Below are 15,830 nucleotides of genomic sequence, written 5' to 3'. Positions count from 1 at the left end.
GAACCTTATATGCGATGTTTAGGAGACTTATCCCACGGTAGTTGGCGCAGATTGTGGGGTCTCCCTTTTTGTGGATTGGACAGAGCACACTTAAATTCCAATCGTTGGACATGCTTTCGTTCGACCCTATTCTACAAAGAAGCTGACCCATGCTCCTTATCAGTTTTTCGTCGCGGCTTTTAAATAGCTCCGCTGGCAACCCATCGGCCCCCGTGGCCTTGTTGTTCTTCAGACCGGTAATTATTATTCGAATTTCTTCGATTGGAGAATCGGGTACGAAATCTCCTGACGTTGTGTTTTCACTGCCATTCAGCAGGCTGGAGAAGAGTTCCCTCCATAATTTTAGTATGCTCTAGGCATCTGTCATTAGATCACCGCTGGGGTTATACAAGAGAATCTTCCGGTGTTGAAACCGTATGTTAGTCGCCGCATCTTTTCGTAGAATTACCCTTGTCGACCAGCTTGTCAAGCTCTTCGTACTCACGCATTTCCGCCTCTCTTTTTTTCTGTCTGCAAATGCGTCTCTTCCCTCTTCAACTCTCGGTATCTATCCCATCCCGCACGTGTTGTGGTCGATTGCAACGTTTGCTTTCTTTTCACTGCGACACTGCACTCCTCATCGTACCAGCGGCTCTTTTGCATTTTCTGAAAACCAATGGTTTCGATTTCAGCTGCACGTAATGAGCTTGAAATGTCGTCCCACAGTTCCCTTATACCGAGTTGTTGACGAGTGCTCTCAGAGAGTAGGAGTGCAAGTTGAGTAGAAAATCGCTCGGCTGTCATTTGTGATTCCAGCTTTGGTCACATCGTCTTTCTTTTCCGCCGGGGCTTGTGCGAAAGTCAGCGATATGTTAAAGAACTTCGCTTTGATGACGGTTGTGGCTAGACGTTCATCCACCAGGGTGAATGACAGTACTCTGTAACGGGATGGACGAGAGGATGTCTCGCCTTCTCACTTTAGCTCACCTTCAAACGGATGTCCTTTGGCTACCCAGAGAATATTTGGTCTAGGACCGGTAGTCGTGCGCTGCTAGAGCCATATGTTTAAGAATCGTTTCTTGCCACTCCCAAGTGAATGACAATCAGAGAACTTTCCCCACTTTCGTGAACTTCTAAACATGACTCCATCTTCCAATATTATAATTAAGTAGATGACACAATTATGTCTAAACTCTGTTTTTAATTATTAGTCGGCACTACTTTGTATACTTAAATTTGTCACTAAAAAAGGAAAGGAATGTTGACAAGTAAAGTTTGTTAGATGTTTAGTTTGATACTATACTCCACCTTTTAATAGATTTCCGTGCACCATTTTCCAATTTACAGAAATCTTGTTATTTAAACACACAAAATATATATTCTTGGGAAACGTGCAGCACGTTTAATACTATATATCGTAAATAATAACTTAAGTGTATGGTTTTCCACGTTTTTTTGCTACCCTCTTGTGGACCTGTTTGTTACCTCTTGGTTTGACTTTGTAAGACCAAATGATGTTGAACTATACAATTTTATCTACCTCTGGCAGGGGACTAAAATTAAGAGGCTATGCCAGTGTGACGCATGAAAAATTAGGTGATTTTCTTGAATTTTTTTAAAAGAAAGTACTAGATTGAATGTTTCGACGCTCTGTGGCCGTAATAAAGTATAATTTTAGCTATTTTAAAAAAATTTTTTTTTACAAAAATATTAAAAAATAACGGAGTTACATATGTGCTGTCTGCGGAAGTCCCGAAAAAAAGTGCCTCAACTGCTGGCATGATTCCGGTCGAATGAGTAGCTGAAACAAAAAAATTCAAAATGTTTATTAAACTTAAATATATTTTCTATACAATGAAATACGATTATTGAAAAGTATCAAAAATTAAGAAAATGGCGTAATTTTGAAAAAAATCGTTTTTTTACGAAAAAATTGTCGTTTTTTTAATGCCAAATTGACAATTTTCAACCAATCAAAAAGATCGTAGTCCATTGTATAGCAAATGTATTCAACTATACTCAGTTTTAATTTGAAGTCGATGGGTCAATTTCTCGTTGAATTATGATGTCAGCAATTTTGAACAATGTCGTTTCGAGAAAATCGATTTATAATCGCGTTTAAAGTTTCACTTATATAGTACTATATGTTTGCACCTCTGAGCGGTCGCTGTTTAAAACGCTGCAATATCCGTAAATGATTCATACTCATATTTCAATGATTGAAATGATCGACAGCGTTCGGTTTATACATAAGTATATCATCCCCTAAACACTGATTTACTCGTGCACTTCTGTTCTATTTCAAATACATATGTACATATCAGAGAACGGCATCGGCTGAATGAAAAACATTCGAACGCGCTCAACAGCCGAATAATCACACTGTTCGGATCAGCCGATCAAACTTCCATGCGCTCACTTTTGGAACGAAGTTCCTTACAGGCAGGCTTGGCTTGGAAAAGATAGGGATTTTGCTGCGGGACCTAATTGAAAAAAAGTGATAGTAAAACCGTATGAAAAAACCCGTAAGAAATAACCCGTAAGAAAAAGACTGTAAGATCGCTAGTTATAGCCTACCTTTAGGTTTTGCAAAATAATTAGGCATGAAAATCTGTAACATTATTGTGTATGCAAATTAATTTTGGGTGAGAATTGTGCTTGCACTAAGTACATTTATGGGGAGTTGAATTGTTGCATATTTTTTGGCGTAAGAAAAAAGTTAGGCTGTTCACGGTAAGGTGGTTATCGGGTTATGTGATTACAGAGAATGTACAATACCCTAGACAGACATGTGCTTTCCGTACTACTATTTGTACTACAATGAAAGCTCATGAAACCATACCTAGTACATTCAACAGCTGACGTAAATTTTTTTAAATATATAAAATGAAAATGGATGTTACCAAAGTGATAACCGCAAACTACCAAAAAATATTGTATTATCGGAGAAAAAAAAATAAATGTTTGAGATTAGCTCTTAGGGCTTTCAAATCAAGCAAAAAATATATCAGGCTTGCGTTAGAAAAAAGAATTCTAAAAAGATATCGAACTTGCTGGTCAATGGTAAATATCGGGTGATTTTTTTGAGGTTAGGATTTTCATGCATTAGTATTTGACAGATCACGTGGGATTTCAGACATGGTGTCAAAGAGAAAGATGCTCAGTATGCTTTGACATTTCATCATGAATAGACTTACTAACGAGCAACGCTTGCAAATCATTGAATTTTATTACCAAAATCAGTGTTCGGTTCGAAATGTGTTTCGCGCTTTACGTCCGATTTATGGTCTACATAATCGACCAAGTGAGCAAACAATTAATGCGATTGTGACCAAGTTTCGCACTCAGTTTACTTTATTGGACATTAAACCAACCACACGAATGCGTACAGTGCGTACAGAAGAGAATATTGCGTCTGTTTCTGAGAGTGTGGCTGAAGACCGTGAAATGTCGATTCGTCGCCGTTCGCAGCAATTGGGTTTGTGTTATTCGACCACATGGAAGATTTTACGCAAAGATCTTGGTGTAAAACCGTATAAAATACAGCTCGTGTAAGAACTGAAGCCGAACGATCTGCCACAACGTCGAATTTTCAGTGAATGGGCCCTAGAAAAGTTGGCAGAAAATCCGCTTTTTTATCGACAAATTTTGTTCAGCGATGAGGCTCATTTCTGGTTGAATGGCTACGTAAATAAGCAAAATTGCCGCATTTGGGGTGAAGAGCAACCAGAAGCCGTTCAAGAACTGCCCATGCATCCCGAAAAATGCACTGTTTGGTGTGGTTTGTACGCTGGTGGAATCATTGGACCGTATTTTTTCAAAGATGCTGTTGGACGCAACGTTACGGTGAATGGCGATCGCTATCGTTCGATGCTAACAAACTTTTTGTTGCCAAAAATGGAAGAGCTGAACTTGGTTGACATGTGGTTTCAACAAGATGGCGCTACATGCCACACAGCTCGCGATTCTATGGCCATTTTGAGGGAAAACTTCGGAGAACAATTCATCTCAAGAAATGGACCCGTAAGTTGGCCACCAAGATCATGCGATTTAACGCCTTTAGACTATTTTTTGTGGGGCTACGTCAAGTCTAAAGTCTACAGAAATAAGCCAGCAACTATTCCAGCTTTGGAAGACAACATTTCCGAAGAAATTCGGGCTATTCCGGCCGAAATGCTCGAAAAAGTTGCCCAAAATTGGACTTTCCGAATGGACCACCTAAGACGCAGCCGCGGTCAACATTTAAATGAAATTATCTTCAAAAAGTAAATGTCATGAACCAATCTAACGTTTCAAATAAAGAACCGATGAGATTTTGCAAATTTTATGCGTTTTTTTTTTAAAAAAAGTTATCAAGCTCTTAAAAAATCACCCGATATTAAACGGGTAGTTTTTAACATATAAAGAATTTTTTACCTACTAGTTGGAAAATTCTCAATTCTGGGAAAGGGATGTTCAGCTATTCAGCGAGGAAAAATTTAAAAATGCATTCCGAGTGAGCAGGGAGACGTTTTTTTTATTTAGTGGACGCATTAAAAAATGTGCGCAAAAAGGATACCTATTGGCGTAACGCCATACCACTTGAAAAACGAATTGCTGTCGCTTTATACACGTTAGCTTCTTCCGCAGAATATAGAACAGTTGGTAGTCTTTTTGGAATCGGTCACACAACAGTAGGAGCAATAGTGGTACAAGTTTGCGAAGATATATGCAGAGTGTTTAAGAATGAAGTATTCGATGCATATCCGCCGAATGATGTGAAAGTGAATGAAATAGTCTATGGTTTTGAACATTTAGGATTCCCGCAACGTTATGGCGCAATAGATGGGTGCCACATTGAAATAAAGCCTCCAAAAAACGAAGCCAGCGATTATTATAACTTTAAAGGGTGGTACTCGACGGTTTTATTTGCATCAGTGGACTATAGATGCAGATTTACTTATATCAATGTTGGTACACCAGGACGAAGCAATGACTCCACATTATTTGACAGTCGGCTTTGAAAAAGTGTCATTCCGATAGCGAAATTTTAAAAAAATATGCAAAAACAATCGAAGGCATTGAGGTGCCGATACTCCTTATAGGAGATTCAGCATTCAAACTGTCTAAATACGTTATGAAACCATTTCCATTTTCTGTTAATCAACCAGAAAGTGAAAAAATATTTAACAGACGCATTTCATCGTGCCGAAGAGTTGTGGAAAATGCTTTCGGACATATAAAGGCTCGCTTCAGACAAATTGGTCGAGGTCTGGAAGTTAATTTAAAAAATGTTAACCTTGTTATAAAATCTTGTTGCATTATTCATAACATATGCAACAATAGAAATGACACTGTCAATCTGCAATCAACAAGCAAACGCTAGAAATAGCGGAAGGCAACCTCATAGAGCACACATAGACAGACAAGAAATCATTTGCGGAATTGAAATTCGACAGGCAATTATGACACATTTTATCCACGGTAAATATTATTTGTAATTTTTAGAAAGAATTGATATTTTTTTATTTACATGTGTTTATTTAACATAGCCATAAGAACGGCGTTGGTTTGCTCCATCAATTTGAGGGCCTTTTCCTCATTTTCCAAACATTTATTGAAATAAGCTTCCATCATCTTTTGCTCTTTTTTAGCCAGTTCGAGATAATCTTCATCACTATTCCTCTTTCTCTTTATTGCAGCCGACGAAGTTGATGGTGCTTCTTCAGGTCCACTTTCATTTGACAATGAAGATGCCGCCATCGATGCGTCTAATGGATCCGTAACTGTGGAATAAAAGATGTATAATACATACATACATTGAAATTGTAATATTAAAATAAAATAATTGCTATTTCAAACAAACCATTTTCAATGCTTTCGTCGGCCAGTTCGTGTGTGAAATTTGATTTATAGCTGCCAATTATTTTGTGTATGGCGTCGTAGAATTCCCAATTAGACGGAGCTCCTCCGCTTGGGCTCTCAGCCTTCCGTTCCTGTCTGATATGTTTAAATTAGCACATACTTAGTTTTATTGTATAATTATTTACAAACCTGTACTTCTTTGTTAAATTATTAATTCGATTTCGCAGCTCGGCTGGCGCTAGGAAAACACCGTGTTCATTTGCAAGTTGCGTGCTCTTTGCCGAGTAAATGTGGCTATTTTTGTGAACTCCACGCAGTTGGGAATTAAATTGTGCCCACACTTCAATTATATTTTTTATTGCGGCATTCCCAATATATATTTTTTGGACTTTCTCCATATTTTTTTTCTTACCGCCACAACAGATAAATTTATTTATTTTTTATTTTGTCAGCTGGCAGCGAAAACATATGATTTTGACAGAATGAGCTTTAAAGCTTTGGGTGTGTTCAATGCGATCCATCGTAGTACATTGCAGAACACCACTGAATTTCAATGGTATGTAGTATGCTATTGTAGTACGGAACTCTATTTGCTTTGGAACTAAAATGTGAAATACTGATGACACACATATACATAGGTTCTATATTATACTACATTATGTACTACATGTGTGTCTTGGGTATAATATAGAGAAGGTTCACCGCGTTGCCAAACTTACGATATTTCATTTTTTGGAGGGTACTATTTTCTATTAGCGAATTTCACCAACATTTAGCAGGAGCGTCGAAAATAGCAGAATTGAGCATTTTCAGTGTTAAATGAGAAAAATGATGCTAATTTCAATGTACGCTTACAGATTCGCATATTTACAATGCGCAAACGGGTATGGATATCATTTATATACTTATATTCTCCAAATACTTATTTGATAACAAAGCTCATTAGTATGTATGTATGTATGTGCAATTTGACCTATTTAATGATAATTTCCATTAAATCTGTTGAAATGTATAAAAAAGTGTAAAGTTTGTATTATTACTTAAATATTTAATTAATATAATTATAATTAATACAGGTTTATTAAGTTATATATTTATATATGTATGTATTTATTTGCTTTGGGCATTAGAAGTTTTGATAACATCTTAAAAGACCATGTCATATGCATATAAATATGTGTACATGTAAACAGATTTTAAAAAACCGTACGCATAAAGTTCACATATTCACATACAAATGTATGTAATTTTGTGTTCATGTAAACGAATTTGAAAGAATCATTTCAATTCATTTGAAAGAATATTTCAGAATTACAAAATATTTTTCACATTCCTTGACAAATTCAGTCAATACTGGTTATGTGCCACATTCAAGGATACAGAATTTTGTGGTTTGTTAAAAATAAAAATATAATATGGTACATAAGCGACCGCGGATACTTAAACGAGTCGTACTTAAAACAATAATTTCTATGTATTTCAAAAAATAAACCGTGAGATGCAGCAAAATATTATATAGGCTGTTAAGAGTGATGGAAAGGGATTTGATTTTCATTTAAGCGGAGTACTACTTAGCCGAGCTTGACTGTACACATGAATCAGAGGAGTATTGAATATTTTCTTTGAAATATTTCTTGAATTGAAAATCGACAAATAAACTATGTTGTCAATTTTATTCTAATATATTTTAATACTTATTTTTGCGGGGTCGCCGCTTTTTCCTTCTCATACATTTCAGAAATATTTTCAATTTATGAATTTTAGCTTTTGAAATCGTCGCGAAAAGACGCTTGTAGGCAAGGCATGCTCGGGGAGATGTAATGGCGTCTGCTTTTATGAATGAATCGAATATGCTTTTTGAAAGTACGTTTGCGTTCATGAATGAAAACTTTGTTGTTGTGTAATTTACTATAAATTTTGACGTCTTGTATTTTTGATTTTTTGATTTACATACATGCGTACGCATATATTATTTGTGTGAGAATACCATACGCACATACATACATATGTGTGTACTAGGGTGGCTCTTATATAGCACTTTTTACAATTTTTAATAATTTTTCGTGGGCTACCCTTCAGTTTGGTTCCATTCTATGAAAAAAAGAGCTCTATGAAATTTGGTGTCAATCGGATAAGGGTAAGGTGTGCCCCTAGGCACACTTAAAAGTCCAAAATGAACCGAAAATCACATGAAAATCAAATTATTTGTTTTTTTGTTCCAAAAAATGTTTATTGAGTAAGTAACTAGCAAGAATTCTTACTGTTAAATTATATTAAATCATATATAATTTGTATTCATAAAGATTATTAAGTAATAAATATTAAATAATTAATTATTTTTTATAATTTATTAATTATTATCCATATTATATTTAGCTTATACATATAATTCTATAAAACTTTTTCTTCAATTCATTTCAGTTTATTAGAAAAAATAATGGTAAGAAAATATTTACAAAATAATAACATACAAATTTGAAATAAAGAAAGGTTAATAATTTACAAAAGGAAATGTCATGATGAATTAAAAATCCTCATTCATCGATAAAGTTTGTTTTCTACTATCTGGAAACTTTTGACGGTACTCATTTACAACCTGAAGCACATACTGCTTCTGTTCCTCGTTTTTGGTAAATAAATTATTGTAATCCTCCATTAGTTTCACGTCTCTTTCCGCCGGATCGTTTACAACTTTCAGTTTCTTAACTAGATTTAGAGCATTAATGAAATCTTCATTTTTGTGCCACTGCGAAGGATCTATGTTAAGGAACTCGTCACTTAAATCGAAAAAATTTCCTTGTTTTATTAGAAACAAATTGTTCGATTCCATTGTTCATTATTTCTGGGATTTGATTTATTTGCACATTAATCCTTTTGGTATTTTCTTCTGATATATCTGCTTCACGATATAGTGCACTGACCATTTTTCTTTTTGATTCAGAAGACAAATTAGAGTCAAAGAACGCGAAGGCGATGGGTTCAGGAAATAGATACCACAAATGATTTTTAATTTTTTGTAAAGCCACACGGGAGATGTCACTATCAATATTCTGATATTTATAAAGTGTTGAAAGAACACTTAAATCTAAAAATGGGGCTTTGGCTGCAGAAGGAGCACAAAACCACGCTTCGACATATACTCGGATTAGGAAAATGCAAATATCTCAAATAGCATTTTCTTCAAGCGGTGATAACTTAAATTCATCGCGAAACATGAATATTTTCAAGCAATAAATAGCCTTTGCCATCCACCTTGCATGATGGATAGCCCCTGGTACTCGGAAGATCACTCCACGAGGCGGTGTTGTGCCAAGAAAAATAGCAGTCAATTCTAAAAATTCTCTATAATCCTCTCTGGGATGTTGTTCTTGCAAAGCGTCTTGTATAAAATCAAGAATTCGAGATACATCGACCGAATCCAAATTTTCCTTGACCTTTTCATGCTCGATTCCGGTTTTAAAATTATTAACGTTAATTCCAGACCAAGCAGTTTGGAACTTTTTTAATATTGGTACAGTTGGGACTGTAGTTTTCCCCATCTTTTCCTCATAAATTGCTTTTAAAATTATCTCGTACCTGTGATGCCGACAGGGTAAATACAAGAGATCTTTTTCCAGAAAGTTTTCAATCAAAACACATGCACCTTTAAAAGCGCCTGTATTTGATGCTGTTGTGTCAAAAACTAATGCTTTTACGTAATCCTGAAGGCCCCATTCCGCAAGAGTTTCACAAACAGCTGTTGCTTGTTCTTTTCCATTCCCGATTGCAATGCAGGTACACCAAGAAGTTGATCAGTACCACAATTTGAAAGAATTACAGAAAGTCGGTCTACTGTCTCTTTACCCGTTAATGCTGGAAGTAGTTTACCATCCCAATGCAAGGTAGCAGCGTGCAATTTGCTATCCTTGAAAATATTTTTGATTTCAGCAGCTTTTTGTTCGCGAAGATTCTCTCGAAAATTGTGAATAGAGCACCTGTTGATAGCGAAATTTTCAACATTATAACCAAGCGCTTCGATGGCAGCTACCAGAATATGAACAGCATTCCTGTCACTGATCTTGCACTTATCCAAGGCAGCAGCAAGCTTAGGAGTGATTATTGTTCGACGCCCCCTTTTCCTTTTTGCTTGTGGTGATAAATCTTTTGTGACTCGCGGAACTTCCTCCAAATCACAGAAATCTAAATCTTCACTACTGCTTGAACTAGACGTCATGAGCATAGCAGGTTGAGCTGAAAAAATTAAAAAATTTAATCAAATGAAAACATATGTATAAATCCATAAATATTTATATACACAATCGATACTTACTCAGTTGTTGCATTTCATGATCGCTTCTCTTTTTCCTCTTCATCTCTTGCATTTTTCGTTCAGAAACTCGTGCATCTTTCGCAATTAGCTGGTAATCAATTCCACACATAAGCCCTGGCCGTCCTCTCAACCGCTGATTGATTAAGAACTGTTTATCTTCTTCAATGGTAATGATACTCAAAGCATTGGCGTGTGCTATATCAAAAGGTCCTCAAGTTTTTCAAGGAAATATGTTTCTTTTTTCTTATGAACCTCCGACAATCTTCCAGCATGTTTTTGAAGTGGCCTCCATTGTTGATACAGACCTTCCAACTTTGGTATACAATTCCTTAACTCTTGCGTCGGAATTCGTGCTTTTTCCCAATATATCATCGCTTCCCGCACAGCTAGTGAGGCACTTCTCCGTACGGTTAACTTACACACTCGCAAATTGAAAAAGAAAACGTTTAACACTTGTTTCACCGATGGCAGTCCAACAATTTCATTCGAGTAATGCCCAAGAAGATAAATTTTCTCTCGTAATCTAGGAGTTGAGATTGTGCTACCGTATGTGTTCACTTCGAATGTTATAGGAGACTGATATTTTCATCCACTCAATTCACAATACACGAAGCACACCCAAAATTTAAAAAAAACGCGCAATAACCGTCAATATTTACTGTAAATAGTTATTTTCATCCACTCAATTCACAATACTCCTTAGTAATTCACAATAAACTGCGTTTTCGTTCTGATTTTGGTGAAAACATCCTGAAAATACGCTATGCATTTGACAGTTAACACATGACGAAAACCACACACTTTAAACTTATCGGATTAACTTCAAATTTCGCTCATCTGATTTTTTTATAAAAAGGAACTAAATTGAGGGGTAGCACAAGAAAAAAATTGTACTTGAAAAATAAGAGCCACCCTAGTGTGTACGTAAATATAAAGCAGCGCGCGCCTTTTTATATTTCTGATAAATGATAATATTTTGATTTGAAATTGATTTGTACTTGCATACATATGTATCTGCAGGATAGATGCGTATGAAAGTTTGAAATGATAAGAGGTGTGATTTACATACATATATTATTATTGTAATATGTTATGATTTTAGGATATTACGATAATATTTCATATATATAGCATATACATACATATATGTACATAAGTACATGCATACGAAATTATTTAGAATATTGTTTAGAATATTATCAAAGATAAGAAATATTTGAAAAGGTAGCTTTAATTTGCACGTTAACTACAAATATTGTTGTGGAAATTGCATAATTTTATAATAATATTATCAATTTTGCATGAATTCCAAAAAGTCGCAAAATGATATTCATATCAATTGATATGATTGCATGTAAACGAATAAAAATATAAGCCAAGAGGCCAACATGCGCCTGTAAAAGCAGTGTATATTTCTGAGCATAATTTTCATTGAATTCTCAGCTCTGTTCACTCATTTCTGTTAAAATTTCTCCTGCCGAGCCAAAAGTGGTGAAATCCACTAATAGGATTTTGTTAGCTCTTGACAGTTCACACGCTTGTCCGTAGTTGAACCTTCTCTATATTATACGTTCTCTGGTGATTATTAGATTAATAATAACCTCTATGCTCCGTGAACATCCTATGTATTGTTATTTGCTTATTTTTACACAAACAGCTGTTCATTGTTTAGAATTTTAGTTCAATGAAATTCCTACCTATTAAATGCCTAAACAAAGTTTAAAAAGCAAAATAATCGAATTTAAAATAAGTTCTGCTATTCAGGAAATGGACTTTGTTGAAGGTGTGTGCTTATTAAATAATCCGAATTTTAAGCGTTCAAAAAATTCTTTGTATTAAATTTGCAGACATCTTGAGCCCTGAACAGTGTCACAATGCAATAGATGAAGTATTAGAAGAACTGCAAGAGGATATAACTTTAATCATCTGTAGTAGACGGGGAGATGAACTCCATGTTCCGAAATCTATTCATTGGCGAGAAAATGTTCTGTGTTGCTTTGGCGATGGAAATTTTTACAAATGCTGCGCGTCAGCAAATGCCAATACGCTCATCTCCTATTTTTTGATGCTTTGTGATGCTTTTTATTTCGGTTTTAATTTGCTGATTGTAAACAAAAAACAGAAGTTAATAGCAGAGTTTCCAAAAAGAAAAGAGAAAATCTAAATGGAAATGCCATTCGCTTAGTTTTATTTATTTTTTGTGCTGCCATTTAGTAAAATTCCATCGACTTTCAAACACTGGAAATAAGCAAACAACCACATAATCTGTAAAGAAGGGCTTAGGTTGGTCAAAGTTGGTTATTTTTTCATACCGCATTTTGTAGTTGTTTACTTAATCACATAACCACGTAACCCGATAACCACCTTATCATGAACAGCCTAGGTATTAATTGCATAATTTTAGGCGGGCTCTAACTAAGCCCACAACCACATAATCTGTAAACAAGGGCTTCGGTTGGTCAAAGTTGGTTATTTTGTCATACCGCATTTTGTAGTTGTTTACTTAATCACATAACCACATAACCCGATAACCACCTTATCGTGAACATCCTAAGTATTAATTGCATACTTTTAGGCGGGCTCTAACTAAGTGTTCGCTCCCCTGCACATTTCTTCACTATTGAAAAAGTTTACGTTGCGCTTTTGTGAATAAGCTTTAGAGCTTTGAATGTGTCATTGTATTGCCATATTCTTTCAATTCGTTTTCCTTAAAAAATCAGGTGCGACAGTCGTATACACCAGCGAGTAGTGCTAATACCTTTATCTTTCTCCCTCTTTCTTTCGTTCTTTTATTCCTTCTCTCTCTATTTCTATGTAATTTTATGGTGTCAAACAAAAATAAGGAGACATATTTTTTGTTATTTTAGTTATAATTTGAATTATTTTTTATTTTACGTAATTCATTATTTCTTAAAATCCTAAATTTTCTTAAAACTTATCTGTACTTAAATAAAAACTAATCAGCAAAATTTGAGAGAAATATCAAGACAACCTACATAAAATTATTTTTTTTTTTGCAAATTGTATCGATTCTACATTAGCCCAAGGAACTTCGTTTCTACCTGGTGTCCCACGACACCACATTTCTTTTTTGTTGTTGATTTTAAATTCACTCGGGGGTGTGCGATTTTGTTCGGCTCGTGTTCAACATAATGATTTCGGGCGCTTGCTCATTCGGTTCAACAGCCATTGTTTTGACCCAGAACAATACTCAACTCGCAAAAATCAACTCGTATGATTTTACTCATGCGCGCAGCAAGCGGCAATTTTTCTGCACAGATGAAATGTAAGAAGAAGAAGGTGAAACACAACACAATCAAAATATTTTCACAACAAAGCATTTACTTTCATGTTTTCATTTTATTTTAAAACAAATAAGGAACATATTCATTGGTTGCATCGCATATTATATACATATTTTGATTTCAAATTTATAGTATGCAAAACCTAATTATGTTTTACATTTACATACATACGTAAATTAAAAAATTATATTAAAAGATCGTAGAAAGGAATCAATGGTCAATGGTTAAAAATATTAGGCTGTCGACAGATTTTGGGCAAAGACGGTTCCTCTTTTCAGTGATCACGTTTCCAGCAAAAGAAAATCCGCGCTCTGCAGCTGCACTACTTGCCGGCATTGAGTGAACCTTAAGCGCGAATTTGGAGAGTCTTGGATATGTTTGTTCTTTATCCTTCCACCATTTTAAAATATCAAATTCATCTCCTATATCAACAATTTCTCTACAGTAGCCTTCCAGCTCATCTTTAGGTGTTTTGAAGCTATTAAGTGTCGACTTCTTAATTAGGTTGGGAAAAAAAAGAAACATTTTGATCCTTGTCTACTTGTGTACTTGTTGAACACCTGTCAATTTAGATAGTTGAGCTTTCAAAGGAAAATTCTGAAGTATCGCAATTTTGTGTGCTTGGGCTAATTTGAGCAGAACTTGTTGATGTAACGTCCAAGTACTTAATTTGTGAAATACAAAATTTTTTTATGGCGTCTTGTTCGTTGGGCTGCATTTGTAACGCAGGTGGAAACAAGAAACAAGCAGCATTTTTCTACTAACTCAGAAACTTCTATCGATTCCTTAAACGAATTCTCCAAAACGTTGGCAAACAAATGGCTGCTTCAGTTTAACCGAATATTGTTCTGCAAAGCTTTGACGATATTTGGGCCTCTATCAGTAACGAACTTCATTTGGTCCAAATTATATATGCCGAATTCAGCAAACAAAGTGTTCAACTTATTTAAACGTTTGTGCTTGTTGAACGGCCGAAGTTCATTGACTTAACACCTAAAATTAGATCCACCAATTTTAAACCCTTTTGGTAGTGCAAGGTGACACCAAGAAAGTTGCGATGGACGTAACTGTCCGTCCACAAGTCAACTGTGGCAGTTGCCCCACCACTATGAGCAACTTCGGCTATCTCATCTTTAATAATTTTTTTTTTCATCCGCCAACTTTAGCGTAGCTCGAGACACCGTTGTTGCATCAGGCAGCAGGTCATTAAGATCAACTCCTTCCTTATGTCTCCCACCAATACTGATTAGGAACTTTGCGATGTTCCTAAATCCATTGCCATTGATTGCTGAAAAGGGTTGGCAGTCCTGTGTCACCCATTCCACACATGCGTCATTAGCATCTTTTTTTTTCTTCTGGTTTTGCAGTAGTAAATAATGTTGTCTCTTTAAGCAACTTGCAGCATTTATGTCGGCTTAAATTTGAAATCTGCTTCGGTGAGTATTTTACAAGATTATGACAAGACCGGCAGTATAAAAATCCATCCAGAGCAACGTCATCTTCCTTCACAATTTCTGTCAATATGTTCCAAATATTGCTTTTTCCCTTACGTCGGGCAGACAATTGGTATTCGTTTCCGCGAATTTTTTCAATGATGCCCTCCATATCGATCAAATAACAAAATGCAACTAATTATGAACTACAAAAATGTAATGTGAGTCATAGCGAAAGGAAGATTTTGACTAAAAAAACAACAACAAAAACAAGCTACAACAACAAACTGCATTGAAATTGTTACGGTACATGCTAATCGTTTACTCATAACCGATCAACTCAAATTGAACCGAATGATGCTTTCGTCAACACATGCTCATTTTTTAACGCTGACTTTTGTTTAGTGAGTTGAATTGAGTGAGAAATTTTGAACTGAAGACTCAAGATCCTCGGAATGATGTGTACGGCAAAATGAGTTGATTTTTACTCAACACTTTGTTTTTTTCAGTGAGTTGAGTTGAATGAAAAAGTTCGCGTATCGGTAAAACAAGAAAATAGTGATTTTTGCAGTATGTATATCCGACTGTTTTTCCTGATTTAATCATACTCGTTGCATGTATAAATTATTGCCGGTTACATTAAAACGACAAAAAAAAATTATTTTTTTGGTCAAAATGACCTTTATTAACAAACGTTGTTGATTTGCAATTGTTGCAATGCTTGCATTATTGTTGGTCGGCCTGGCTGTAGTTTATACTGCGCGTGCCGGATGTTATTTGGTAAATTGCTTATCCAGCATTATTCCGCTTATGGCAGTTAACTTTAGTGTTGCTAACTCCTCCGCTGTCAAAAACGAACGTCCTCGTTTGTTCAAACTATTAGGGTTATTGGCACTTTTGACGTGGGAGTTTCCGATGTGTCTTCTTTGTTATTGGCCACATTCACGTTTACATTGTAGC

The 15,830-nt window shown here is 35.5% G+C and overlaps 3 protein-coding genes and 1 long non-coding RNA gene across 5 annotated transcripts in view; 1 reads left to right on the top strand and 3 right to left on the bottom strand.

Moving 5' to 3' along the window:
• The window catches only part of LOC126765696 (uncharacterized), a 624,074-nt gene that overhangs the window by 130,899 nt on the left and 477,345 nt on the right, over window positions 1-15,830 (bottom strand). The gene's annotated exons all lie outside the window — the stretch shown is intronic.
• Window positions 1-15,830, bottom strand: part of LOC126765721 (uncharacterized) — a 488,551-nt gene that overhangs the window by 32,339 nt on the left and 440,382 nt on the right. The gene's annotated exons all lie outside the window — the stretch shown is intronic.
• LOC126765782 (uncharacterized) lies at window positions 3,211-5,823 on the top strand. The gene is made up of 2 exons (XR_007668575.1): window positions 3,211-5,442; window positions 5,661-5,823. It is a non-coding gene; the product is annotated as an uncharacterized LOC126765782 (long non-coding RNA).
• LOC126765744 (myb/SANT-like DNA-binding domain-containing protein 1) lies at window positions 5,462-6,271 on the bottom strand. The gene is made up of 3 exons (XM_050483487.1): window positions 6,013-6,271; window positions 5,825-5,958; window positions 5,462-5,744 (listed from the first exon to the last, which is right to left on the bottom strand). The coding sequence occupies exons 1-3, from the start codon at window positions 6,219-6,221 to the stop codon at window positions 5,488-5,490; spliced, it is 600 nt and encodes a 199-aa protein (XP_050339444.1). The 5' UTR covers window positions 6,222-6,271; the 3' UTR covers window positions 5,462-5,487.

This window comes from Bactrocera neohumeralis, unplaced genomic scaffold, assembly GCF_024586455.1.
Source record: "Bactrocera neohumeralis isolate Rockhampton unplaced genomic scaffold, APGP_CSIRO_Bneo_wtdbg2-racon-allhic-juicebox.fasta_v2 cluster11, whole genome shotgun sequence".
In the NCBI taxonomy this organism is placed as follows: Eukaryota; Metazoa; Arthropoda; class Insecta; order Diptera; family Tephritidae; genus Bactrocera; species Bactrocera neohumeralis.
This window is presented reverse-complemented; position numbering and strand designations above follow the sequence as displayed.

What these genes read in the sequence shown, in the direction of transcription:
- LOC126765744 (XM_050483487.1), bottom strand. Translation starts at nt 6,221, where the DNA reads ATGGAGAAAGTCCAAAAAATATATATTGGGAATGCCGCAATAAAAAAT. An exon ending in AATTTAACAAAGAAGTACAG is followed by an intron (nt 5,959 to 6,012) that starts GTTTGTAAATAA and finishes TAAACATATCAG; the next exon opens with ACAGGAACGGAAGGCTGAGA. An exon ending in CGACGAAAGCATTGAAAATG is followed by an intron (nt 5,745 to 5,824) that starts GTTTGTTTGAAA and finishes TTTATTCCACAG; the next exon opens with TTACGGATCCATTAGACGCA.